Source organism: Sitophilus oryzae, unplaced genomic scaffold (assembly GCF_002938485.1).
Source record: "Sitophilus oryzae breed Bouriz unplaced genomic scaffold, Soryzae_2.0 scaffold_1009_pilon_pilon, whole genome shotgun sequence".
In the NCBI taxonomy this organism is placed as follows: Eukaryota; Metazoa; Arthropoda; class Insecta; order Coleoptera; family Curculionidae; genus Sitophilus; species Sitophilus oryzae.
Genome location: NW_022145626.1, coordinates 883,380 through 911,245, shown reverse-complemented (window position 1 = coordinate 911,245; position 27,866 = coordinate 883,380). Strand labels below are relative to the sequence as shown.

Below are 27,866 nucleotides of genomic sequence, written 5' to 3'. Positions count from 1 at the left end.
TACTGGATCAAAAAATAAGTATTTGTTTTCTCTATACGGTGGTATTAATATATCGATTTTTGATGATAGTGCCCTTTTACCCGGTCTAATTTTGTACTACTTTCGGAATAAGGGTCCCCATATCATGTACTGTACTTCCATCCCTGAAAAATTCAGCTTGTGACACCGAAGTGAGAGGTAACGTCAAAATAAGCTTTAATCTACCTACATCATAGGTAGGTGTAGGTACTCTAGGTATATTCTACCTAGACAGTAGCTGAACTAGCTGACAGTAGTAATTAATTTGTTATCCGTAAGTAGTTTGGTTTGGTTTGGTTTGATAATAAGACTAATTTCTTATAATATATAATAATAGCTCCCTGTATTTAGCGCGTTTAACGCCTTGGGAGTAGCAAGGTACAGCTTGCTATACTAGAGCCCTTCGGTATACAAGGAAGGTAATGTGGCTAGCACTACGCTTCAACCGCCTATTATTACCTCAGGATTGTGAATCCCAAGTACTCATTTAAGGCTGAGTCGGCCTAGGTACCCAAACTATTTTTATTTTAATAAAAATAGTCGGCTGATGAAATGCCGGGTGTGAGAATCGAACCCACACCTTGAGATTGGTAGACGAGAGCCTGTACCTCTACTACTTCTTATTGGTAATAAGACTAATTTCTTCTTATTCTTTTAAATATTACAGTGTTTCTTTTTCCTAAAATGTTATACTTAATTTTCGCTTAAAATTAAAAAATCACAAATGGAGGAAAATATACGTTATTGAATAAAGTTTATACAAATCACTTTACCATAAAAAAAAAGTAAAAACATGTCATGGCGGAAGATATTCAGGTGGCATTTCACACATTTATCTATTAAAATCGAGATTAAAATAATAAACTTGCGTAACATGTTATACACGAGATAGAAAGTTTCAGAATCGATTAATACGCAATACGCTACGCAGTCACTTATTCCTATGCGCGGATGAGCGTCTTCAAGACTCTTCCTTCGGCCAGGGTCACGACGCCGCCGAAGAGGAATCGGCCTACGTTTGGCTAAGCAGGCTGGACACGGTGGAGTACGATATTGGCGACTCTGAATATTTATAAAAATTTGCAAAGTAAAATATGTTGGAAAAATAATTAATCCATACATATATAAAAGCTCAAAGGGTTTTTTTGTTGCATCCATCCCGCCGAAAGCGCTTTACCAATCTTGATGATTCTTTTTTTAAATGAAAGGTATATATGTGTAGATTTGTTATGAAGTATTTTTATAGTGCTTAATGGCTATTTCTTTGTGTAAAACGACTAAATACTAAAACATACCTGAAAACACCTACACACAATACCTCCAGAAATAAATTAGTTGTCATTGTCAGTGGTGTGTCAGTTAGATTATATATTACGTTTTTAGATATTTTAGAGTGAGTTGATGCCGCCAGCTTTAGATACATAAATATTAGCACAAAGGTTCGTTTAAACGACATTAGTGAATTAGCTACACAAAGCGATTTTAGGAAATTCATCCTCTTAGAGAGTAAAATTATCTCGGAACAGTTTGTTGTATGAAAATTCCTTACTATTTCGTCTAGAAGAATGAAATCCTACAAAAAGAATTAGAAGAAATTTTTGAAATTCATCAACCAAATGGGTAAAGTTAGTAAAAATTTATATAAAACTTGGTGACGTCTGGATTATACACATAAAAATTGGCACAAAGGTAAAGCGAATTTATGAAATTTATACCCTTAGGGAGTAAAATAGGGAATGAAAGTTTGCTGTACGAAAATGCAATACTATAACATTATAAACCAGACAGTATAAAATTTTATACAAGGGTTTATTTAGTGACATCATAACGAAATATATCTTCCTCAATTATCCTTCAAAGAATAAAAAATAACCTATAAAGAGAGTATTAGTGCTCTTAATAAATAAAAAAAAGATGAAAAATAAAAAACATCTATATGTTCACTAGCTCTCTATAAAGAAGTAAAAAATCATTTAAATCAATGCATAAACGATTCGAGGTGTAACGCGAACGTAGTTGCGAGAAAAAGCTAGTAATTTATTAAATTATTTTATTTAACTCATTAATTTTCATTGAAAAGGAATTTTTGTAATTCGCCACTATATTAGTTAAAAACTAAGAAACTCATATCAAATTTAAGTTTTGCGATTTTGACTTATACTTTTTATAAAATCTGAACACATTTTAAAAGAAAAAAAGTTTTTGATAATATTTGTGTAGATTGACTACAAGTTGTATAACATAAATTTCTACGACCGGTCTACCTAGTAGTCTGCAGCATCGCCTTTGGTGCAAACGTTGGCCTGTTAATCTGTGACGTGACGCACAACAGCCAAGAAAAACAGAAGCGTGGCTAAGAATTTAGTAATTTAAAAAAAGTCTTTAAGATACAGTAGTAGGTATTAAAAAGTTTTGTGTTTAAATGGGGTTTGCCTTTAACAGTTAAAAAAATTATATCGTAGAGTGTAACTTTCCGTAAGAATTTTTTTTTTGCTTGCTTGTTTTACGGATAGGTGCGATCGCATAATTATTATTGATAATGTTTTATTTAATTTTAACATTACTACTTTTTCAGTGAATCTTTAAATCTGTTGTTTTTTGTTAAGTTCGTTATTTAAACATATGTATGTAATACACTCATATTAACACTAATCATATTTTTACGTTTTTATTCATCATTTTCAATGCCCCCCCCGGTTGCATCTTTGTAAAGGACTGTGAATTTTTAACCCTAAATAGTTGATTGTTGATGTTTCTCGTAAAATATGTTTTTTTGTAGTTTTATTTGTAAGTTTACTTTTTGTTTTTTGGTTTTAAATATAATATATTCTGTTTTTAGCTAGTTTATGGTTAAGAGATTGTTGTAGCACCATGTTTGCACTTTTTGCAGGTCTTTTTTGATGTTTGTTTCAAGGATGTTCTGATCTGTTCCTGTCTAAACATGTATCGTCGGCATATCCATATATGACGCCATTTAATGCTAGTTCACAGAGATCGTTTGTATAAAGGATATACAGGAGAGGTGGTAGATTTCCTCCTTGCGGTATCCCATATGGCGCCATGTTAGTTTTACTTTCAATATTTTCCACGCAAATTTTTTGTGGTCGATTTTTTAAATAGCTTTCAGTTAGTTCTAGTATATGTTGATTCAGTTTGTATTTTTGTAATTTTTCATTTAATTTGTCTTTAGATGTGGTGTCAAAGGCTTTCTTTAAATCAATAAATACTACTACAGTAATTTTCCTCTTATTGAGATTATTTTTAATATTCTCAATTATATCTAGAACAGCGGATGTAGTGAGCATAGTGGATGTAGTTAATACGACCCTGTCTAAAGTTTAATTTGAGTCAAAATGTAATATTTTTTAAGAAAAATTAATCTCTAAATTAGTCTTAAATCCTTAAAAAATGGAACCACCCGTTATAATAATACCTAAAACGTTAATCAAAATCTAGGTTAGCTTGTTGATCGTATTAATTTTAGCTCTAGAACAGGAAATGTTGACAGTCGTCCAATTGTCTCGCTTAAAACAACAAATCCCACCCTAATACGGGTGCTAGGACAAAAAGGGCCCTAAAGTAAATTATAGCCAACGATGAATACCTAGATTTGATAAGGGGAAATCCTAAACAAATCTTATTTAAGAAATCACCTCAATTCATACCGCAAACAATCCCATATATCCAAGGATTATCTACACCAAATAATATAAAAAAAAACTTTAAAGTGAACATATTATACAGGGTGTCTCAGAAATAAATGCAAGTATTTTAACTGGTAGTATATTTCGACCCTAGAAACACGCCTACGAGGTATTTTTGCGAAAAAAAATTGTTGAAAATTTAAAATTTTTCTTGACATTTTCCGGAAAATTTTAAAACACTTTTTAATGCTACTTGTTTATTCACCTGAGATTTCTCTACGGTGTATCTAAATCTTGTAGTGTTACTAATAATTCTAGAAAAAAAACATTAATTATTTATAGCACTTACCCTTTTAATAAAAAAAAATACGGAATATTAACTTAAATATTACCTTTTTGATGTTTACGAAAATCTTTGTTATGCTGCAAAATAACTTTATTTTGGATTAAATTTAATAAAATGATTCATAATACATGTTTCACTCAACAACTTTAAATACGTATTTTGTTTTTTCGTTATTTTTTCGATGTAATTCGACAATGTCATCGACAGCTAACCGTTAGCCAAAAGTGCCGCGTGTCAACTCGTTCTTGGTTCTTTGTTCTTTGAGACGCCGAGCCGCGCCGCCGCGCCGTGTCGAGCTTGCCTCATGCAACGATATTAAGGGAGGTTGCCGTAGTTTCAACAATTTCAAATTCAAGGCGTTCGAACCAATCAAATTCGTGTTAAATTTTAATAATAAAACAGAGAAACATGAAAGGAAACAAACAAAACAAAAATGGGTAATTGCCCAAAAATGAATTGATTATTGATAAGGTCACAAAAAAAAGTCTAAAATGTTTGTCGAAATTCATAAATCAATATATCGAAAACAGCCCAACGAATAATCAATTCATTTTTGTTTTGTTTGTTTCCTTTCATGTTTCTCTGTTTTATTTTTAAAATTTACTACGAATTTGATTGCTTCGAATGTCTTGAATTTGGAATTGTTGTAACTACGGCAACGTTGCTTAATATCGTCGCATGACGCAAGCCCGCCACGGCTGCGCGGTGCCTCAAAGAACCAGTTGACATGTGGTACTCTTGGCGGACGGTTGGGCTGTTGATGGCATTGTCGAAATACATCGAAAAAATAGGGAAAAAACAAAATAGGTATTTAAAACTGTTGAGTGAAACATGTATTTTCTTAGATTGAAATTAGTTCGTAAAGTGGCGATAAGGGACAATAATTCTCAACATTTATTCATTCAGAAAGATCCTCAAAGTAATGTGTTTTCAAGGTGTTTTGTAAATCAGTGGTTCAAATTGTAATTAAATCTATATGAAAAGAATGTGTTAGAAATGGGGACTGTTATTTTAGCAGTTGTTGCATGTACAAGTAAAGCAGCACAATGAAGTATATTTTAGTTTAATGTAATATATAGTTAATTTTTTAAGTGTGTATCAAAAAAGAGAACTGTCACAGTTACATCGATCACTCATATGTATCTTTTTTTAATGTTGCATAAGTTTTTTATTTATTTTCTGTAATAATATAACATTCTTAAAAATTTAATGCATCTATGCAATCTCTGCTGTACGGTGGTGTCATTTTATGACTTTTTTAGGCATACACTTTCTTCTCCATATGGCAACACAGGGCGTCGAATTACCTGAGTAGGCTGGATTTGCGTAATTGGAGGTAGTTAGCAATATCTACCGGCGGTTCTCAAAATATTGTTATTATTTTTTTAAATTTTCAAAGCTAAATAACTCGGTTATTTTCAATTTATTTTAAAAATGGTAAAGAGAAAATATGTTTCTTGTGACCAGATCTACCACCCCTTAAAATATTTGCACTTATTTCTGGGACACCCTGTATATAATGCAAAACATACTTTGATCAAGATTTTCTATTATAAAACCCATAACTTTTTCTTCTGTAACTAAAGTTAAATTTTTACTGTTTTGAAATAACTATCTTTAAAATTTCAGGTACTGTGCAGATGGGTTCTAAGTGTTAAGAAAAACTACAGGCCAGTGAAGTATCACAACTGGAGACATGCTTTAAATGTGGCTCAGACTATGTTCGCCATGTTCAAAACTGGAAAGATGGAGAGGTAAGCTAGAGTTTTCAAAGTGTTATTCGCCAAGCTTGCATGATGAATTTCAATTGAGAAGCAGACTTACTAAATGCATTTTGTCCATGTTTTTTAGATTTTCAACCAAAGGTGGCATTGCAAACTACATACACATAGCAAAATAAAAACACTATATCACCACAATACACCAAAACACTTCACTTTTACACTGGACGCGCGTTTCGCTAACCATGTTAGCATCATCAGCATACACATAGTTACAATATTATGGCAAAGACGGGAGACAGAGTCATTGGCGGTAGACAAACAAACAGAAGTATGTCCTTGTGCTGTGGACATTCTGCTGTTTCTTTGTCACTGCCAGATGAAGAATGTTTTTTTTTGTACTCCAACTTCCCTATTTATTGAATAATACTACTGAAAATAATGAATGGAACTACGACTGGGGACTATGCAGTTGGAAATACGAACCGTGGTGGCAGAAAACAAAGAAAAATTTCACGTCTAAAGGACAGTCAACAGTTTTTTTCATTGTTTTCAGATATCATAAAAACTAGATTTTTCACATGTAGGTGTTACTATTTTTATGATTTTTATCCATGTATTAAGTACACTAGTTTTTCGGTAAGTGTCTTCCAAAGAGCGTAGCAGTTTTTCTTTGTTTGCCAGAAAGTCTGCTCCTCAGGTAGTTAATATTAGTACAATTTAATTGGTCGTTTAAATCTATATAAAAATATCAAGAAAAATAAATAACCTGAATATAAACGTTTGACAAATAATTTGAATTTTAACACGTCAAAAGAATTAATAGCTACCGATAAGTTATTCCTAAACCGCATTTGCCAGTTAATCGTTGGCAATTTGTCTTTTCCTGCGTTTCTAGCAAGAAGCAGACAAATTGTCCACCTGATTGGGATTATTAGCACCTAAACTTGTATTATGACATACTTATAGTGTATTGTGGCTTAGTTATTATAATCTGAATACACACCTTATTATAGCTTTGACGTAAATAATACAATAATTAATATTATTTCTTTAGCTGTGCATTTTTTCTAATTTCGAAAAAAGAAAATTGTTTTGTTTATCGTAAAGGGGGAAATCAAATTCCACTCCCACAACTGGTTTCTGGGCCTACCCATCATCAGGTGCGCTGTCCAGGGGCTGGTTCACACCGAAACGACAAACAAAACTTTTTCAATATCAATGAACGATGTCGTAAAGTATCGGTGGGATATTAGCAGATCACCCATCAAAAGATGGATGGTATCTTGAAAACGAAAAGCGATAGACTAATGAAATTTTATGGAAGCATTACTATTATGAAAACACACTTTTTGGTAATTTTTTCACTTTTTTAAAATGAGTGGAAGGGGTTGTTGAATAAACTACCCCTATCATTCTTGTTAACGAAATTTAAAGAAAAATCTTATCAAACACATGCAAAAAAAATAATTTGGATAGCTTAGTTTGTTTAGAAACTTTTTTATCTCTTGTGTTTTTTTGATAAAACTCGCCGATTTGCAATTAAAAAATAAAATGTAAAGCATTACATGTCAGGAAAAAAAACTTTTTAGATGAAGAACCTAGGGGGCTGCTGTAATTTTTATAGGAAAAAATCTAGTCGGCCGCTGTCAGGTTTTAGGAGGTTTCTAATATTATTTTATTTGACATTACTCTACTGCAATACGTTATTATCTTACGATCAGTTAATTATTCCGAAGCCTTTTTATGATCTATTTAATTGCGTAAAAAAGAAGTTTTAATTAATGATATGCATTTTATGTATGGGCGTGCAAATGGAAATTCCTTGGAAGCTTGTGGTTTTTATACAGAAATGTATCCGAATCGTAGACCTCCCCACTACAGCACGTTCACTAGGCTTCATCAAAGGCTGCATGAATCTGGAACTTTCGAAAAAAGAAGTTTGGATACCGGCCGACACCGCCAAATTCAAACACCCGAATTAGAAGTTGCTGTCTTAAATATTATTGAAGCGCAACCTGAGACAAGTACCTGGAAAATTGCAGCGGAATTAAATACTTGTACATCAACTGTATGGAAGATATTAAAAGAACAGCAGTTATATCCTTACCATATACAGAGAGTTCAAGCTCTTTTACCAAGAGATTTCGAGCCGAGAATGACAATTTGCCAATGGTTTCATCAAATGAATATGGAAAACCCTTTTTTTGTTCAAAAATTCTTTTTTCGGACGAAGCTAGTTTCTCAAGAGATGCAATTGAAAACTTCCATAATAGGCATGTATGGGCTGAAGAAAATCCTCATTCAGTTATAGAATCTAGACATCAATAGCAGTTTTCCGTTAACGTTTGTATAGGAATTGTCGATGAACATTTAATTGGGCCCCATTTTCTACCTTTAAGATTAACTGGTGAGTCGTATTTTTATTTCCTACAAGAAGAATTGCCTCTTCTACTAGAACATTTACCCCTGCAGATTAGACGAAATGCATGATGGTGCTCCAGCACATTTCAGCATAGATGTACGAAGGTATTTAAATCTTAATTATGAAAACCGCTGAATAGGAAGAGGTGGGCCTCATTTTTGGCCGCCTCGATCCCCAGATTTGAATCCTTCGGATTTTTGTATTTGGGGATATTTAAAAGAATTAGTTTACGCTACACCAGTACAGGATATCGAAGACCTACGAAATCGCATAATTACATCATGTGATATAATAAGAAATAATCCTGGTATATTTCAGCGTATTAGGGGCTCAATGTTGCGTAGGATAAATGCATGTATTACATCACAAGGTGGACATTTTCAACACTTGTTGTAAAAAATGTAATTGCTCCTGCAAAAGACGTTGTGTTTTTATTTGAGTTGCAATGTTTAAACATTATTTTTTTAACGATATTATTTTGTACTTTCATGAATTAAAATACAGAATTAAAAATTGTCTTGGTAAACAATTTTTAAGAGGTTATCGTTCAGAAGAAAATGTAACGATATTATTACGAAATAGAACTGTTTGACAGCAGCCCACTAGATTCTTTATCTAAAAATGTTTTTTGTCCTGACATGTAATGCTTTACATTTTATTTTTTAATTTCAAATCGGTGAGTTTTATCAAAAAAATACAAGAGATAAAAAAATTTCTAAACAAACGAAACTATTCAAATTAATTTTTTGCATGTGTTTGATAAGATTTTTCTTTAAATTTCGTTAACAAGAATGATAGGAGTAGTTTATTTCAACACCTTCCACTCATTTTATAAAAGTGAAAAAATTACCTAAAAGTGTGTTTTCATAATAGTAATGCTTCCATAAAATTTCATTAGTCTATCGCTTTTCGTTTTCAAGATCAAAAATAAAAACATTATTTTTCCGCCATCTTTGTACCGCGATATCTCCCTAATGGTCGACTTTTGACCCAACGTTTATAAAGCAAACTACCCTTTATTTTGAACAAGGAATGACCCCCTGAAGTTTTTCGCGTTTGTTTTGAAACACCCTGTATATGAAAATGAACAAAATCCTTACATTAGTAAATAATATTTTCTAATCTGTATTTTTTCTAAATTCGAAAAATCTAAAAAAGAAAACAAAACTTTTTCAATATTGTAATATTGTATGGTGTTTCAAACTATCACCAAAATATTAATATTTTGTTTTCCATCGTATAATTGATACACAGAAACTTTAATTTTTAATTTAGAAAGAAATACTGAAAGGTCAAATAGTTTAGCTACAAATTGCTAATCGGCCTATTAAAACAAAATATATTAAATATTTTGTTCTAATAGGCAGATTTTCGTGCCGGTGAGTGTATATACGACTGTGAGTGTTAAAAAATGTGCCATCTCTGGGGAGATTCCTCACGTAAGAATAAAATTTATTTTTCATATCAACATAGGTCCGATTCTGCTTTCTTTCATAGCTACAGGGTGTTAAAGTCTTAATAATCGTCCGATTTATTATTATTTTCTTCCAAGTATTTTAGTGACTCGAATGAAATTTTGAGTTGTAGTTGTATCCTAATTAAAATATAAACTCGAGTATATACTACCCTATTGGAAAGTAACCTTTCAGGGCTGGAATTTTACACTATCGCCATTCGCTTTGGCATTAAAATGTGTGTAAGAGTACCAAATTTCAAGAAAAACGGTTTACTAATGCTCTTAAAAATAAATGGAATATATTATTTTTATTTAACCTTTCGAGGCTTGTAACTTCTTCGGGAAGTATTTTAGGGCATATGTTTTGTTTTATTTTTATCTGTAGAATTATCCACCAAAGTTAGATATATTATTTTTTGACTGTGTAAATTTTTAACCTATCTACAACCTTTAAGAATATTGCTGTTACTGTAAATGTTCGAAATGCGGTAAAACCTAGGATTTATCAAAAGCAAGTGATAGTAAAAACCAACCCACCGCACCAAATAACCACCTAACCAATGCATTAACACCCCTCAAATAACCAGGTTAACCAATGCATTAACACCCTCCAAATAACCAGGCTAACCTAATTAGTTAATGTTTTTGGTAAATCCTAGGTTTAGCGCGCTTATCCTAGGTTTTACCGCATTTCGGACATTTACAGTAACATTGCTAAGTAACTAAAGAAAGATGGCCGTTTTATAAATACAACAACTACGTTTACATCCCCCGTAAAAATGGCTCTCAATTTTTACACCTACCTCCCTATTGTCGAGAAGTAAAATATAAAATTAATTACTATTTTCCTTTGATCTAACCTGACAGGAAATAATTGCATTTTTATCGTTGGACATACTATATTTCAAAAAAATAAAATTCAGTATAATATAAAAAATGCGTCAATAATGTCATTTTTGTTCTAGATTTATGAATGATCTAGAGATGCTCGGCTTATTGGTGGCATGTTTATGCCACGACTTGGACCATAGAGGAACGAACAACGCCTTTCAAACGAAAACGGAATCCCCATTAGCAATTTTGTATTCGACAAGTACGATGGAACATCATCACTTCGACCAATGCGTGATGATACTCAATACGGACAGCAATAATATATTTCAAGTAGGTGGGTTTGTTGTACTACACCGTAATGAGCATTTAAAATTCCATATGAAGAAAACGGTTGGTTTGAGGTACATTGTGTGTATTTCGATTTTTGCTTAGAATTGAAGGAAGAACCGAAATATGCAATAATATACAGGAGCTTCCATTTAAAAAAAATAAACTTTGATGTGCCACGACTTTATGACTGACCCTGTATACTTAAATTTAGTGTCCGCTAATAGATATTTGAAACCCCTATAACTTTCATATTTACCTTTTTGCGATACCTCTTATATTTTACATATTAATTGACCGTTCCCATACATATTAGCGACCCTGTATAATGTACCGGGTGGCCAACTAAAAATGGACGCCGACTGTATCTCAGAAACTACTTAACTTACGTATGACTTTGGGAAAAAAATTCTATTGAGTAAATCGACCAAGAGAAATCGCTGGAAATTATTATCAAGTTCGAAAAATGTCCGCTAGGAGGCGTTTCTCTGATAGCCAATCGGAAAACAGATTTTTTCTCAAAAATATGCGAGAAATTTGTAATTTTTTTGATATAGAGTATTTTGCTCTATCTCATAACATAAAGTGGTTGGGGAAGATTAAACTTGCTTTTATTAAAATAAGGATAACTGTGGATTGAGTTAGCCGATTTAAACAAATTAGGACTCGTTTAAAAGAGCTTTTCTTCCTTAATGATACCCAGTATAACTTTTTTTTCCATAATTTTTTTCGTGGCAGCTAGAGGGCTCTGTTTGACATCATAACAGATACTGCGCTTTTGCATAAAAAATTAAATAGAAGGCTATATTTCTCTTTGCACAGTTAAATAGAGCACAAAATTTCCTAAATACTAGCGCCAAACCGCAACTTTCTATCTTCTCTCTAACGGGAGATATTAAGAAAATAAATAATATTAGGCCTATTAATACCATTTAATTGTTATTTATCCATGCGCGTTCTTGATTCGACCCCATAAATTAAAACCCAGGTATATTGACTCCTATGCTCTAGCTGGGCATGAAATATGCCGCTCAAGCATCTCTAACTACTAAAGTAAGTGGTATCCAAGAAGTCCCACAAATTCATAGCAAAATAAGCGGCACCACTGCATCAACTACACCAACTGCATTCATGCCGATGAAATTGCAACAAATGCAATTAAAAAAGTATAATCATTCGCCATTCTAGAATTCCTGCCTAAATATTTACCGACCAACTTGGTGCTTGGTGCCAACCGGTCTTGGTGCTTGGTGCCAGTAGTGCATATTGTTAAGATTAGCACCTTTATGAAAAGTGACCCAAACGACTTAAACTTTATAATATAATAATAAATAACACAAACAACAGATAAAACCCAAAAACAAGTGAAATCAAAGACGAACTTGGATTAATAACTAAATGACGTTACATGAAATAAACCCCTAGTTTTCGGCCAGACGAAATTCGGCCGTTTTCAGGCAATATGGCGGCCCAAAATTCCTAGTAATTTTAATAAAATTATTGACTGTCCGACTTTCGGACATTTTAATCTGAGAACTACCTACGTATAATTAACCAAGAAATTCATAAAAATTATATGGATGGACGATGATGTAATTTTTTAAGTCATTTTTGAAGAAACGTCATGATGGAGATGACGTCATTTTTTTAAGAAAACGCCCGAAATTCGGATGCATGAAAACTGAACTTAAACGTTTCGATATTTTAACCTAACCGATTTACCTCTTTTTATTTCCTAGCCTACAACTATAATTTTTAGACCATATAATTCTAAGCGGCATGCGGCAGCCTAACATGATTTGTTCTCTTAATATCTCCGGTTAGAGAGAAGATAGATAGTTACGGTTTGCGCTAATATTTTGGAAATTTTGTGCTCTATTTAACTGCGCAAAGAGAAATATAGCCTCCTGTTTAATTTTTTATGCAAAAGCGCAATATCTGTTATGATGTCAAACAGCGCCCTCTAGCTACCAAGAAAAAAATTATGGAAACACAAGTTATACTGGAGATCATTAAGGAAGAAAAGCTCTTTTAAACGTGGCCTAGTTTGTTTAAATCGGCTAACCGAAACCAGAGTTTTCCTTATTTTAATAAAATCAAGTATAACCTTCCCCCACCACTTTATTTTATGAGATAGAGCAAAATACTCTATATCAAAAAAATTACAAATTTCTCGATGATTACAATAGGAATATTTAAAACACCTGTTCACCTGCATATTTTTGAGAAAAATCCTGTTTTCTGATTGGCTATCAGAGAAACGCCAGCTAGCGGACATTTTTCGAACTTGAAAATAATTTCCAGCAATTTCTCTTGGTCGATTTACTTATTATTTTTTTTTCCCAAAGTTATACGATAAGTAGTTTCTGAGGTACAGCCGGCCTCCATTCTCAGTTAGGCCACCCGGTACGATTAAAGAAAAAAAAATATACATAGACTGGTGAAAGAATATAAGCCCCACCACATAAATGGTCGGAAGTTTGACAAGGAACCTCGAATTAGAAATAGTGTAGATTAGAACCTGTCGCCTCGCGGTTGAGAATAGTTCACACTTGATAATAGTTACTGAAACATTTGACCGAAACGCTGTGTAAAATGTCAAAATCAAAGACAAGTTCAAAGACAAAATCAAGTCCAGGAAAATATTTTATTTTAAATAATTATATTAATACTGAAATTTCGTACAAAGAAATATCTACAAATTCGTGCAGTTTTATGTTCAAATTCTATAAACAGATACAAAAAGATTTTGAAAACTGTAATTCTCAAAATCAAACTGAATAAAATGCCACAGAAAGTTTTTTTTGAAGTTGCTTCGACCATTCGACCGTGGAGTGTATTAAAAGTTGGATCAGATGAAAAATTTGTTCGCAAAGTCGTGAAAATTTTACCTTTACTCCTTGCGATAAATCGACACGCCTTGACTACAAACTACTTAAAAAATGTATTAAACTATTTGAAACATACCGACGTATTGAAAATATACCAGGATTTGTAAAACGACCGAGTATTTCTACATTTAAATACCGGGTGCGTCTCAAAAGTGACTCACCCATATAACTTTTTTGGTTTTTTTCGGTTAAAAAAAATGAGATTTGGTATGTTAATATATGATATAAGTTAGGATTGATTGACATATTCAATTGTTTTCGGTCACTTTCTGTTTCGCCGGAAATGACAACAACTTTTTTTTTAAATGGCACCTTCAGTATTTTTTTTACTTTATTCGATAAAACGTAACACTCTGAATAGAATGAGATATCATATGTCAACTTTTTACATTTTCGCATATATGGTTTATTTGAAATTAAAATTTGCGGTGCGTAACGAAAATTTGACTCTGCATGTGTGTGGTATCAAATTATTCTAAAAAAAAGCTTTATCCAAATGTGCTAATGAGCCACCCTCGTTCCATTTGAAAAAACTGAGGTATTATTAAAAATACGATTTGAGAATGTTCTAACTGGCCAGGACCAGGCACTAAAAACATTGGACGATCCAATCCATTTTTCCAAGGCTCCTTGATTAAGTATTGGTGTTTTTAACATAGCCATGGCACTCTAGATTGAATTTTAAAATACGATTTTTTATTAACCGAAAATGTCAAAAGTTAACATATGATATGTCATTCTTTTCAGAATGTAATTTTCTACCGAATAAAGTAAAAAAATACCGGGGGTGCCATTTAAAAATCAAAAGTTGTAGTTATTTCCAATGAAACAGGAAGTGACCGAAAGCAATTGAATAGGTCAATCAGTCCTAATTTATGTCAAATACTAACATACCAAATCTCGTTTTTTTATCAGAAGAAATAAAAAAGTTACAGGGGTGAGCCACTTTTGAGACGCACCCAGTATAACCTAAAAAAAAGTGTGTGTGCTCTATGTGCGCATATTTGAAGTGAAACTTGTTTAACAAAACTTTAACAGCTATTAAATTGATTGATTTGAAGGACATCTTTGAAAGAATGTAGTTTGAAATGTTGAAAAAGTAATAAATTAAAAAAATATATTTATTTACGCCTAAAAACTGATTTTTCCCTGTAACAAATAGTTTTTACGTTTAACAAATAGTTTTTTTATACGTAAAATAGATTTTGCGGGTATCAAATAGTTGTTTACGCGTAAAAAATAGTTTTTACGCGTAACATATAATTTTTATACGCGTAAAATAAAACACGTCGCGTTACTACGTATTTCTAAGCCGTAAGCTGTGTTTTTTGTGGGGTTAGACATTAGGTTAAAATTAATTTAATACAATACCATTATACTGCATTTAAATTAAACTCATAATAAATTTTTCACCAAAACAAACTCCTTTAAGTTCAGCCATTGTCAATTATCTTATTATTCCTTATAAAAAAGTTAAATCCCCAGAAAAAAAAGCAATTCATTCAAGATACATATATGCTGTCAAAAATACGAAATCATAATATAAACATCACAAAGCTGTTTTTTTTTCTCTCATGAAAAATTGTTCTTTGTATATGGTTATCTTCTTATTCCGGTATATGCCTCGACGCGCAATTCACCTCCTAAAAAAATGTATGATATCGACCTGAGTAGCAAGTGGAAAGGAAGGCCAACGAACCTCTGGAAAAGAAACGAGATATATCCTTTATATGTCCAGTCATCTAGAAACGTGATTTATTTAAGATTTCTTGACTTCTTGTTTAAAATATGTGCTGATAATAAAGGGACACAGCTCCTAGAAGAAAAAACTTGGGAATGTTGTTTAAGTGCAAACCTAAATATGTACTAGGATGAATTTTAGGAAAATGGTTTAACTTCTACGGGATGGCTAAAAAAAGTGTTAGCGGATCGGGATGATTTTTTTTAAATGGTACGTCTATTTTTTAATTGGTTTATTTTGCATTTTTGACTTCTTTTCGGATCACTTTACATTTTTACATAATCCTAAGATATGAGTAGAAACCTGTGTGCAACTGCTGGTAGATCAGCAATACACCGGGAAAACAATAAGCATATTTTCGGATAGTCAAACCGCGTTGAAAGCACTTGAGGCAACGAAAAGCACGTCTATGACGATTCTTCATTGTAAGAAACTACTCAATATATTAGGAGATAGGAACAAAGTGTCGCTAATATGGATACCGGGACATGTCGGCTTAGAGGGAAGTGAACGTGCTGATTCCTTCGCCAAAACTGGTGCAGGCTCGCACTTCGTGGGCCCAGAACCGACACTTAGCGTACCAAAAAATCTCGCAAGAGACAGGCTCTGTGAATGGGTTAGGGGTGCGACGTTTCGGGACTGGTATGACAGTCCCGGAATGGAATATGCCAAGACAATCCTAGCAGGGTCATACAAACGTAGAACAGATGAACTCCTAAAAGCTGGTAGGAACGGAGCGCGTACGCTCACTGCAGTATACATGGGCCACTGCCGGTTGCCGGCTGAGATCACACCTACAGAGGATGGGACTGGTTTATGGAAGACTCTGTATGGAAGATGACGAAACAATGAAGCACGATATGTGCCCTTCCGCTGGGGGCCGGAGCAGGTTTGAGTTGTTTGGCAAACCCACGCTAAACCTATCAGACCTAGAAGACCTATATATATAACCCTCAGACATAACGGCTTATGTTAAAAGGTTGGGTTTGAGGGTGAACTTTAATGCTCTTTTCTATTAAAGAGCTTGTAGAAACTGAACCACAATAGGCCATCGCGGCCGCAGTGGAGGGTCCAACCTGGGACTCACTCTTAGGCAATACAATACAATACATTATATGAGTAAATATATTTCGATAGTTTCAGAGATATTAGTCAAAAGTCTCCAGTAGTCCAAGAACTGTCCTGGAATCAAAACTGTATTAGGTATTTACTTTAGATGGGCTGTACTTACTTTGCTATAAATATCGTAATTTTAAATCATAGAGGATGTCACAATTAGATCACAATTCTACGCAAAAGTTTCTAAAATATAAAATAATTTTTCTTCGTTTTTTTTTAAATTGAACACCCTGTATATTATTTTTTTTTATTTTAGAGTATTTCAAAATTTTTAACGGTTTCGCAGAAATTCGCGGTTTTATATTTCATATGGTATTTTCCACAATAAATTTTTATGAAAGCCACCCAATTACTTTTTCTTGTATTTTACCGTTGATAGAGCCATACGAGGTAATACCGCGAGTATCTGCGAAACCGTTAAAAGTTTTGAAATACTCAAAATACAAAAAATGTTACATGCAGGCCCCAGTTGTTTTAGGCCGTAATTCGTTGCCAACACCATTTGGTTAACCAGCTAGCAAACTACAGTAACGATCAGTTTTTCAAAAATGTCAGTTAAATACGGACCGGTTTTCGAAAAATAGAAATGTCAATTGGGATTTACTCATAAATTCTAATATTTTTTTACAGAAATTGCATTCACCTTTTCAAGAGAGTTTAATATTCAAAAATGATTTGTAAAGGTACAACAAAATTCATCAAACAGTTTAAGTCTTTTTCTGTGTCACAAATCATTTTGGATGATATAAGTGTCAAAGAAAAATCAGGCTTTTTGCACTCTCAGGAACCGTGTTCTGTAATTATAAAAATTCAGGCAATTTATAGAAATCGAACAAAAACCACGACTAAGGTTAGAACATAGATAAAAGAAACTAAGAAAAGTTTAGATTGTAATGCTCGGCTTGCCGCCAAAAGTTATAATTGTTTTGGAGCACATCCGTTGGAGAGCACTGCTATAGCGATTGCTAAGAACAACCGCAATCGCAAGAACAGAAATAATTTTCTCTTGTCACAGTCAATATCTTCAACAATTATAAAATCTTTCAAAATTTAAATCGCCTCCAAAATTTAAATCGCGAAAATTTAAATCGCCCTCATTGAAAAAATACAGAAAAGTGTTTATTGTCCAATTTCAAAATAATTATTGCTATCTTGTGAGTTTAACTTAAATTTTATTTACTCAAACCCGTGATAATTGTGGAAAAGTGACATTAAAAACTTAAAATCCTTTGTGAACTGTGAACTGCAAAAACCATCGTGGATTTTGGTATAACGTCGGTTTCCAACGTTTCATAGGTATTTCATACATGTCTTTTTATAAAATAAAGTTTCTTATATGCAACACAATATATTTTATTTAAAATATTAAAAGAAAATAATAATAATTTTGAATAAATAATTATTTGGAGACATAATTCCAATTTGTGACAGAAATCAAACAAATATTGGAAGTTTGAGTGAGATTCTCATTTAATTTCTAAAATTTGTAACAATATTTTGTATTTACATCAAAAAGCAATAGAGGTAGGCAGTAAAGGTAAATAAATTTCATTAACTAAGGAGAATGACTTTTAGGGCCATTTAAACTTTTATCATGCACTTATCATGTCATTGTTTCTTAAAGTCAGGAACATTTAAAGAAAACATGAAAAAAACAAGACAACAAGTGATCGTGAATGTTTTGTAAGCTATAAAAATATAAATATTGATTAGATTTGTTTATTTATTATTGATCTGTTTTAATATTGGACCTGCAAATCTTCACTTGAGCTGTCTAACGAGTTTAACAGTTTATTATTAAAGTACTTTTCAATATTAAACTCCATTGAAAAGAAGAAGAAAACGTAAAAGCAGAGAATAGGTTCATTAAAAATGCATAAAAGATAAATTTTATAATAGAGGTATTGAAATTTAGAAAACGTCAACATTTGACATTTCCAGTATTTTACCAGACCGTTCCGTATCAAACCGATGTTTTTCAGGAACGGCTCTTTACCGTAGTTTACCGGTTTGGTTCGCCTGGACACTGCCGTTCTTTAAAAGATCAGCCTGGGGGCGGACTTTTGTTTACTTCATCAGCTGTACATACTTAGAGATTGGGTTAGATTCCGTTTCATATTTTGTCGGTTGATTTTTGGTTTTAACTCTATGATTTTTGGTATTATTTATTATTGTAGTGCAAAAAACTAATTATTTTGGTATTTAAGTGACATAAACTACTACCAGATATATGGTCACTCTCGGTTTCGCATAAAAAATAGAAAAATTGAAAAATTACACGTTGTGTAAGTGATTTAACCTAAAAGTGCCCATACCCCATTTTTTACTCATCGTGATTTTTGTGTGTGTTTTTTAAGACTCTAACAATTCATCAATAAAGCTTAAGTGGAGTGTGTTTTTGGTGCTATGCCACATCTTTGTTGTGTTCCTGGTGGAAAGGATAGTTATACTAGGCAGCCTAAAGTGTCCGGAAGAGCAAGAAAAGTGGGTACGAGTTATAAATCAAGAGAATTCTATTGAAAATATCTTTAATAAATTTAAAAATAATATTCTCCTATGATAGTATTAATGAAAACTGGACGATTATGTTTATTTTATTCATATTGTGGAATCTCCACTCCAAGTGTTGTTGGTTCAGCTTCGATAGATTCAAACACGTAAGATAAACATGTAAGTAGGTATTATGATCTAGGGAAAAATAAAGAATATGTGTATTAAAGATCATGAAAAAGATTATTATTTTGAGCTCAAATTTTAAAAAAGATTTTTGTAAAGACAAGCCTGATACAGTTTAAAAGAAGAATGTGTTTTTGTTTGATAATATATAATGTATGTCAAGCATAACATATATTTGTTCAGTAATTTTTAATGAATAGTGTTGATTATTTATAATACCAAATTAATATCAAATATTTAAGTGATGGCTGAATACAATATGAATAAAATAACAATAAAATTGGTATATTTGCATAATACAAAATTAAGTTTTAAGAATAAAAGTGTTACTAAAAATACTAAGAAATTCATATTTCTTTGTTTTAATTGGTCTAATGTTATTTACATTTTACGTAAGAATTATACCGTATCATCGAAAAATCGGCGTCTAGTTGGCTTGGAAATGAACATCGATGACATTCCCTAAATAACTGTACACATAAAATAATTAACTAGAATTTTACAATCTTGGAAAATTTGATATTCTTGAACCTTGTTTCTAAATATTCTAAATTTTTTGATTTTCTTGGGATTTAGGTTCGGGAAAAACGCTGATTAAGTTTTCATTTGGTTTTTCATTATTTTTATTTGGTTTAAAAAAAACGTTTATATTCTAACATTATAGCCTTCATCAGTGTTGTGTCATATGAAAACAATAGTGTCGAATATAATCCAAAAAATTACATATAAAATATTCACACCACACACATAATGTTTACTGCGTACTCCATAGTCAATGTAGGTAATTTTAGTGTTAAGAATAATAATTTTAAAAAATATGTGGTCATCTTTTGTTAGTTTACATTAGTTTATTAATTGCAGTAAACATTATGAGGTGTGAATTATATTGTATATGTAATTTTTTGGATTATATTCGACACTATTTTTCTCATATGACACAACACTGATGAAGGCTATAGTTAGCCGAAACGTTTTTTTAAACCAAATAAAAATAATGAAAACTCAAATGAAAACTTAAATCAGCGTTTTTCCCGAACCTAAAAATCCCAAGAAAATCATAAATTTTAGAATAATTTTACATATAAAATGCAAGCGATCTTCATTTCATAGCCATCGCTGACGCCTTTTTTTAGATAATATTGTATTATCTGTAAATATAATTTTTCGAACATTGATATTTGCAAAATGTACATATAAATTTTGTGAATGCAAATAATAATACATTACTATTAGTAGATATTGAATGTTTTTTGTTAAATTAGATCGATTTTCAAACCCCAAAATTTAAAATATATTTACATTTTACCCATTATCTTATGTACCTATACATTATTTGTACATTGTAAAATATTTGCTGCATTTGTATGGTTCATAGTTTATTTGCCAAAGTATTTATTACTATAAATAGGTATATATGTTGTAGTTATTCACTGTATATTATATATATTTCATGTAAACTATATCATTTTTAAAATACAAACGAAAAATCTGAGGAATAATTATGTTTTCCATGTATTCTACAACATATTTATTAATCCGTTATATCTAACTAGCGTGACGTCATAAATCTCGCCCGCAGGCTGATCTTTTAATAGAAGGCACTGGCCTGGATATGCAACGGAAGACAGGCATAACTTCACAGATGACAGAATCAATTGACACTGTCACTGTCAAGAATTTCAGAGCTGAATTCTATACCCACTTTGACATTGTTTTTATTCCCATTTATGGTATTAGATATAACAGGAATAATAAAAAAATAATGGGCGTGAATATTGCAATTTTGAGCCGTTCTATTTCAGCGTATTTTTTCATTCATTTTCTGCACGCTATATTGACCAGAACGATGACGTGCATTGTTTACCAAAGTTCCGTATTTCAAGCTTTTATGATAAAACCTGTTTTGAAATCATATTTCCTTCCGCTTTGAAAAATATCGCATCGGTTTCAACTAACAAGGTAAACAATGCGCGTGGGGATCTATAACGAGGTAGTTTCTTAAATATAGCAGAGTATGTACGGTGTTGTCGGTATGGTCGAAACACAAACACCCCTGTAATACAAAAGGAAATAAGGATAAATATGGAAAAACGCGGGATTTATTTTTTACTGCAGAATATTCTTCAGAAACAAAGAGATATCGGTATAATACAATCGAACAACAGAAAAAGAAATAAACTAAGACCGCTTAAAAATCCCTCATGATCAGAAAGAGGCAGCTAATCGCATTAACACAGAACAACATCAGAATATCAGACAAAAATGAAATAATAAGCCTGGTAACAAAATTCTACAGCGACCTATACAGGGTTGTTCACCACATACGACACGTAGTATTATAGCTAAACAATTAGATTTTTACAAATTATAAGTTTTGGGTTCGTTAAAGGACTATTAGAGCTACAATTTAAAAATATTTTTACAAGATATGTGTAAATTATAAATGTCCCAAAATAAGTAAAAAATATTATAGTTGTATTTTTTTAAATGGAACTAGTATATTATACCACCCAGTATATTATTATTATTAGAACACCCAGTATATTATTACATTTTTAGATTCTACGATTGAAATAAAGGTAAATTTGATTAAGGTTTATCACACTTAAACCTTACCGTTTTTGAAATATTTTAAATTTTATGAAACTGCAGTAAAAACTTTAAGACTTCATTTCTCCAAGGGTATCAAAGTTTTTAATACTAAATATTTACTGAAGATTATTTATTTCTCAAATATTATGTTGCAATAATAAAAATTATACTACCTTATACAGAGTGTCCAAAAATTTATATTAAATTTTAATAAACATTAAAGGGAAATAACTTATGCAAAATTTAATTGTCTATCAAATTGTATTAAACCATTCTTTACCTATCTCTTCAAGTTTTCGTAGTAAATGCATTTTCTTATAATTTAGACCTTATTTATCACTATATCTGTTACTGTAAATGTCCGAAATGCGGTAAAACCTAGGATAAGCTCGCTAAACCTAGGATTTACCAAAAACATGTGGTAAAAGCCCGAAAACTATTTATTTTGCTTCCATTTCGGACTTTTACCGGACCAAACCAAACCAAACAGTAAATCTTAGGATTTACCACACCGCATAGGTAAAAGTACGAATAAGCAAGTGGTAGTAAAAACCAACCAACCCCACCAAATAACCACCTAACCAATACATTAACATCCCCCAAATAACCAGGCTAACCAATGCATTAACACCCTCCAAATAACCAGGCTAACCTAATTAGTTAATGATTTAGGTAAATCCTATTTAGCGCGCTTATCCAAGCTTTTACCGCATTTCGGACATTTACAGTAACAAATATAAGACTGATACGTTACAAAAATCGATATCGTGAAACGATAATCGTTAAAATTTCAATGCCTAAGTAAACAAAAACAGAGATGTCTTTGTATATCGACATCCTTAATTTGTCGATATTGTTGCTATAAGAAAAATAATTCGTACTTTTACCAATGCGGTGTGATAAATCCTAAGATTTACTGTTTTGGTCCAGTAAAAGTCCGAAATGGAAACAAAATAAAGAAGTGTTCGAGCTTTTACCACTTGCTTTTGGTAAATTCTAGGTTTTACCGCATTTCGGACATTTACAGTGACATACCCATGGAATATTGACATTTTAGATTTTTTTAAAGCAACATATGTACAAAATATACAGGTGCTAAAAATAATAATATTGCAAGCCAATTTGTTTACAAAACGAAAACTATTTAAATCTTCCTAAAAGAGTATACCAATGACCAAAACCAATACCAATGATTACCTTGTTACCACCATTATTTCCACCCAAAATTTAGTTAATTACATACTTGCTGTGTAAGTGTTTTCATTAATAAATTATTCTAAATAAATGTGGATTTTAGACTCAGAAATCAATACAATAATAAATTATGAAAATGAACATTTCTGTTATAAAGAAGCATTCGTCAAAAAATTAAATAAAATTTATAAGGTGTTACTTTTTTCCACACTGTCTAATACACATACAAAATTCAGTTTTTTTGTATTTGGAGCAATTATTGTATAGTAGAGAGTATATTGTATAGTTTGAATACTCGGATCATATTAATTGGACCTCGTTAACAAAAAATATTTAAACATTTTTTTTTTATTTTTTAATGAAATAAGCGAACCATATCAACAATATTAGTATCTGGTACTCTTTGAAAATTTGTCACATCTTTAAAAATATTCTAAAATGTCTATATTCCATGGGTATAGTGATAAATGAGGTTTAAATTATAAGTAAATGCATTTTCTACGAAAAGTTGAAGAGATAGGTGAAAAATGGTATAATACAATTTGATACACAGTTAAATTATACATCTGATTCTCCTAAAATATACAGGGCGTTCTATTTGAATTAAACAAGTTATTGTCGTTTATAGCTACTAATTATTTATTATAAATTTTTGGACACTAAAGCGGTATAATTTTTATTATTGCAACACAATATCTGATCAATAAATAATCTTCAGTAAATATTTACTCTTAAAAACTTTCATAACCTTGGACAAAAGAAGCCTTAAATTTTTACTGCAATTTCACAAAGTTGAAAATACTTCAAAAACGGTAAGGTTTAAGTGTGATAAACCGTAATCAAATTTACTTTAGTTTCAATCGTAGAATCTAAAAATAGAATAATATACAGGGTGTTCTATTTAAAAAAATACAACTATAATATTTTTTACTTATTTGAGATATTCTGTATCTTGCAAAAATATTTTTAAATTGTACCTTTAATAAAATATAACCATTTAGCTACAATACTCCATGTCGTATGTGGTGAACAACCCTGTGCTATGATTAAATAAAATTTTAAAAAGTATTAAATATATTTTTTCAATATATTAGGTAATTTAAGTACATCAAAAAATAGCCAATATCATTTCTATTTAAAAATAGAATCCTAGAAAGTAAAGTAAAATCATTTAATATTTAATCCTACTACCTTTGTTCCACTATTAAGTCAGTAAATAAAAAAAATTCACCCAGAAGTTATATTCTTTAGAATTTAATCTGGAATAAAGGTATTACTTTTCCCCTTTGACCTTTCCAAGGAAATTTTACGAAAGGTTTTTTACTGCCCTCATAAAATATTACTTTCGCATTGGTTAGGTGCTTTGTTTGCTTTTTTATTCATTCCGACCATCTAAAATCGCCGTATCCTCTCATAAAATTCCTCAGCGATACCACTAAACGTTTAATGTATTTTCGGTTATAAAACTGATGGCGAAATTTTATACGCCATTATGCGAGTACTCGTAAGCTATTAAAGCATATTTTCCAAAAAGAAAAGTATTTTATGATGATTATAGTGCAGTTTTTGGTAAGAAGTGCGTATTGAGCAATACTTTCAGATATTAATTTTATTCATGTATAACCTGATAAACACCCTGTATACAGGGTGGTGCCTCTCATACGCCGCGGAGGCTCCAAGGAGAACGACAGTTTGTATTGAGATGAAAATTTGTGAGCATATGTAGGTTAATTCAGAGCACTTTTTAAAAATATAGAGAGTTCTACAGGGTGTCGCCAAAAAAAACTTACATATCAAAGTTGTGTCTTTTGTAATGGAACATCCTATATATTAATTGATTTTCTGATTCTGATAGAAAAAAAAAAGTTGAGTTTTATAAGAGAAGTATATGACTAAAATGTAAGGATTTTGACATATTTCACATTTTATGACAATGAAGAGTCCCTAAATTCTTCATTAAATTTCGATAACAGCTACCTAAATTTTAGTTGACCTTGTATAGCCTGATGTTTAATTATAGTAACCATTGTATGTTAAACCAAATTGAAATTTGACCCGAAAAGTTATACAAAAAAGTATAAACAAAGTTATACAAAATTAATATGGAACATTAGTCAGTTTTAAAAGTAAGTAGTAGTTCCTTTATTTTAAATGGAACACCCAGTATATTTTCTGGTGTTCAATGGGGAATTTATGTATCTTCAAAATATTATTAACGTTGCCTATCCCTCAGACAAAGATTTTCCAAGATATTTTAATTTTTATAATTTTGCGTCAGTAAATCTTTATTATTTGATTGTGATTTGGGGATGTGTGTGGCTGTTGATTTGTGGCCTTTTGTTAATTTAACAAAAATTAGAGATTGTAGAGTAAAATAGTCAAGGGTGATAAAAAGATACACGTTTAAAATATATTTTAATTATTACAGAATTAAAACTAGATATAAATCTATAATTATAGCGACAAAATTAGCTAGATGAAATCAAATGCTCAAAATGCTTCCCTTCCCGTTAACTGCATAAAATTATTGTCTTTTCAAAAGGATCCTTTTATTTTAAAAGGCATATGCAGAGTTCTACCTCGAAAAGCAGGTACAATTATTTCTCTCATATTGTCGACACTAGTTGGTCGAGTTTTGTAAACACTGTCTTTAACATATCTCCTTAAAAACAGACTAGATAAAATCAGGAGAATTTAAGTATTCTAATTGGTAAATGCACACTGCATTCACCAACTAATACGAGTAGGATCATATCAATTCTCTCTGATGTAGGATAAGTTTGCATTTTTGGAAAATATCTGAGAAATTTTTTTGTGTTTTAACTGACACAAAATGATAACTAGTCAGTTATTAAACTTGGACTAGTTCTATGTTGAAGTAACGTCAGACATATCACAGACACAGATTTTATCAAATAATAAAGATCTACTCAGATCATATCATGTAAATGAAAATATCTAGGAAAATATTTGTTTGAGGGGTAAGCAACCAATAGTATTTTGAAAAGACATGAATTCTTCATTCAATGTCGGAATAATGTACTGGGTGTTCAATTTAAAATAAGAGAGTAACATGCTTTTAAAGGTGACCAATGTTCAATATTAATTTTGTCTCACCCTGTATAACTTTTTTAGTAATCGGAAAATTTCCCACGAATTGGCATCACTGCTCTCCATCTCAGGCGGTCGGTGGTCCGTTTCTCCGGAATTACCATATGTTTAGTTAATTAAGTTATATCCTAATATATATCCACTCTGTATATAAGGTTTATAAAGGTATATACAAGGTTGAAGATACCTTAAACGCGTGGCATTAATTTATATATATTATAATTCATCCTTATTTTATTATTTTATGCTGGGATACCAATTACGTATAGACAAAATTTTCAGCTATTCACTCAATCATCTTTAAACGAGTTCTAATTCTATAAAAACATATTCTTACTGAACTTACTCCTACTTCATCTGCGTCCTATCTTAGCCAACAATGCATCTCCAAATTTTATAAAAGATTGCAGAACGAGAGCTCTTTAGAACTCACTTCGTGGAAAAATAATTTACTTTTTCGATCATCAGACCGTTCACCCCTTTTCTAAGAGCTCTTTCCGCAAAGAAACCCTTTTGAGTGTGCAATAAAAGACTGGAATTGCCCCGGAATTTCCATAAGATTAAGGAAGTTTGCTTTTTTACTCGAATGGCTAATGCAGATCTGACCTTTCGTCGAAAGTCACAGTTTTCTAAACGATTTTTCTTTTTATTGGTTTAAACCATGTAAAAATATTTAAATTGTATACTTTGAACAATTTTAATTGAAACACAAAATATTTTTGGACTTCTATTGTCTATAGTCTGCCCAACGGCAAGATCCTTGACAGTGATAGCTGTGTCTATCATTTTATTTTCAAAGTAGTTTATTTTATTTTACAAAGAAATAGGTTGATACAATTGGAACTCATAGCACAAAATTAATTATTTAAAATTTGAGCGACAAGTGATTACTTCAAAATATTGTGAAAAAAAAACTGTATAAAATTGAAAAAATCTAACCGAATTATTTTATTAAAAACAATTACAGTATGTGTTGATACAAAACAAGCAAGGGTGTATTTTAAAAAACACCTTATACCAAAAAAAGATATAAAAAAGATTTGCTACTTTCAAGCCGTGTTTCAAGCTCAATTAACTTATTGTTACATTTATCAATATAGTTATCAATATGATTATTATTTACCTATCGTGTGCTGCTATTTTCCAGATAAGTACTCCAGTTTTTGGTAACATATACAAGATAGTATACAAACTTTATTTGTGGCTAATACAACTCTCTGACCGTAATCTCTGGCAAACTGTCTCTGGGCGCCGAATATTAACTGTAAACTATGGTCTGGGCCAACACTTAATTTCCCCTTTGAGTTTTCCTCCACTTAATTTTAAAAAACACGAAACACACATAATAACACAGTCCAAAATGCAAAATATTTATCATTTCTATTTGACATAAAATTATAACCTATATAATTTGGCAAGAGTTTGACAAGTCTCAAAAATTTTAAGATGTGTTCATATCATAGACTAATGTCACGTACTAGAGATAGATTGGACACTGATATAAAAAAAATAAGTCCTTCATTTAGAGCCACCTGGTGATCCGGAAGAAACTAATGGAGAGTTTTGGCATGATAGAATTTTAGCGCTCCGTTATTTATTAACGCTAACTAAAACGGTAACGTTATTAAATATTCAAAACTAAAAATAAAATTATGAATACATAGGTACATTTTAAACACCAACAATAGAGCACATAGCGCCTATTTTTTTTGATTTAACAAAGAAATTATAATATAGTAAAAATATTATAGACTACTAATTTACTGTTACT

The 27,866-nt window shown here is 31.4% G+C and overlaps 1 protein-coding gene across 1 annotated transcript in view; it reads left to right on the top strand.

Annotated features, from left to right (window-relative positions):
• The window catches only part of LOC115874113 (cGMP-specific 3',5'-cyclic phosphodiesterase-like), a 251,683-nt gene that overhangs the window by 201,004 nt on the left and 22,813 nt on the right, over nucleotides 1-27,866 (top strand). Inside the window, exons 9-10 of the mRNA XM_030889208.1 lie at nucleotides 5,638-5,762; nucleotides 10,576-10,778. Of these exons, the coding sequence (XP_030745068.1) occupies nucleotides 5,638-5,762; nucleotides 10,576-10,778 (328 nt within the window). The remainder of the gene's footprint in view (nucleotides 1-5,637; nucleotides 5,763-10,575; nucleotides 10,779-27,866) is intronic.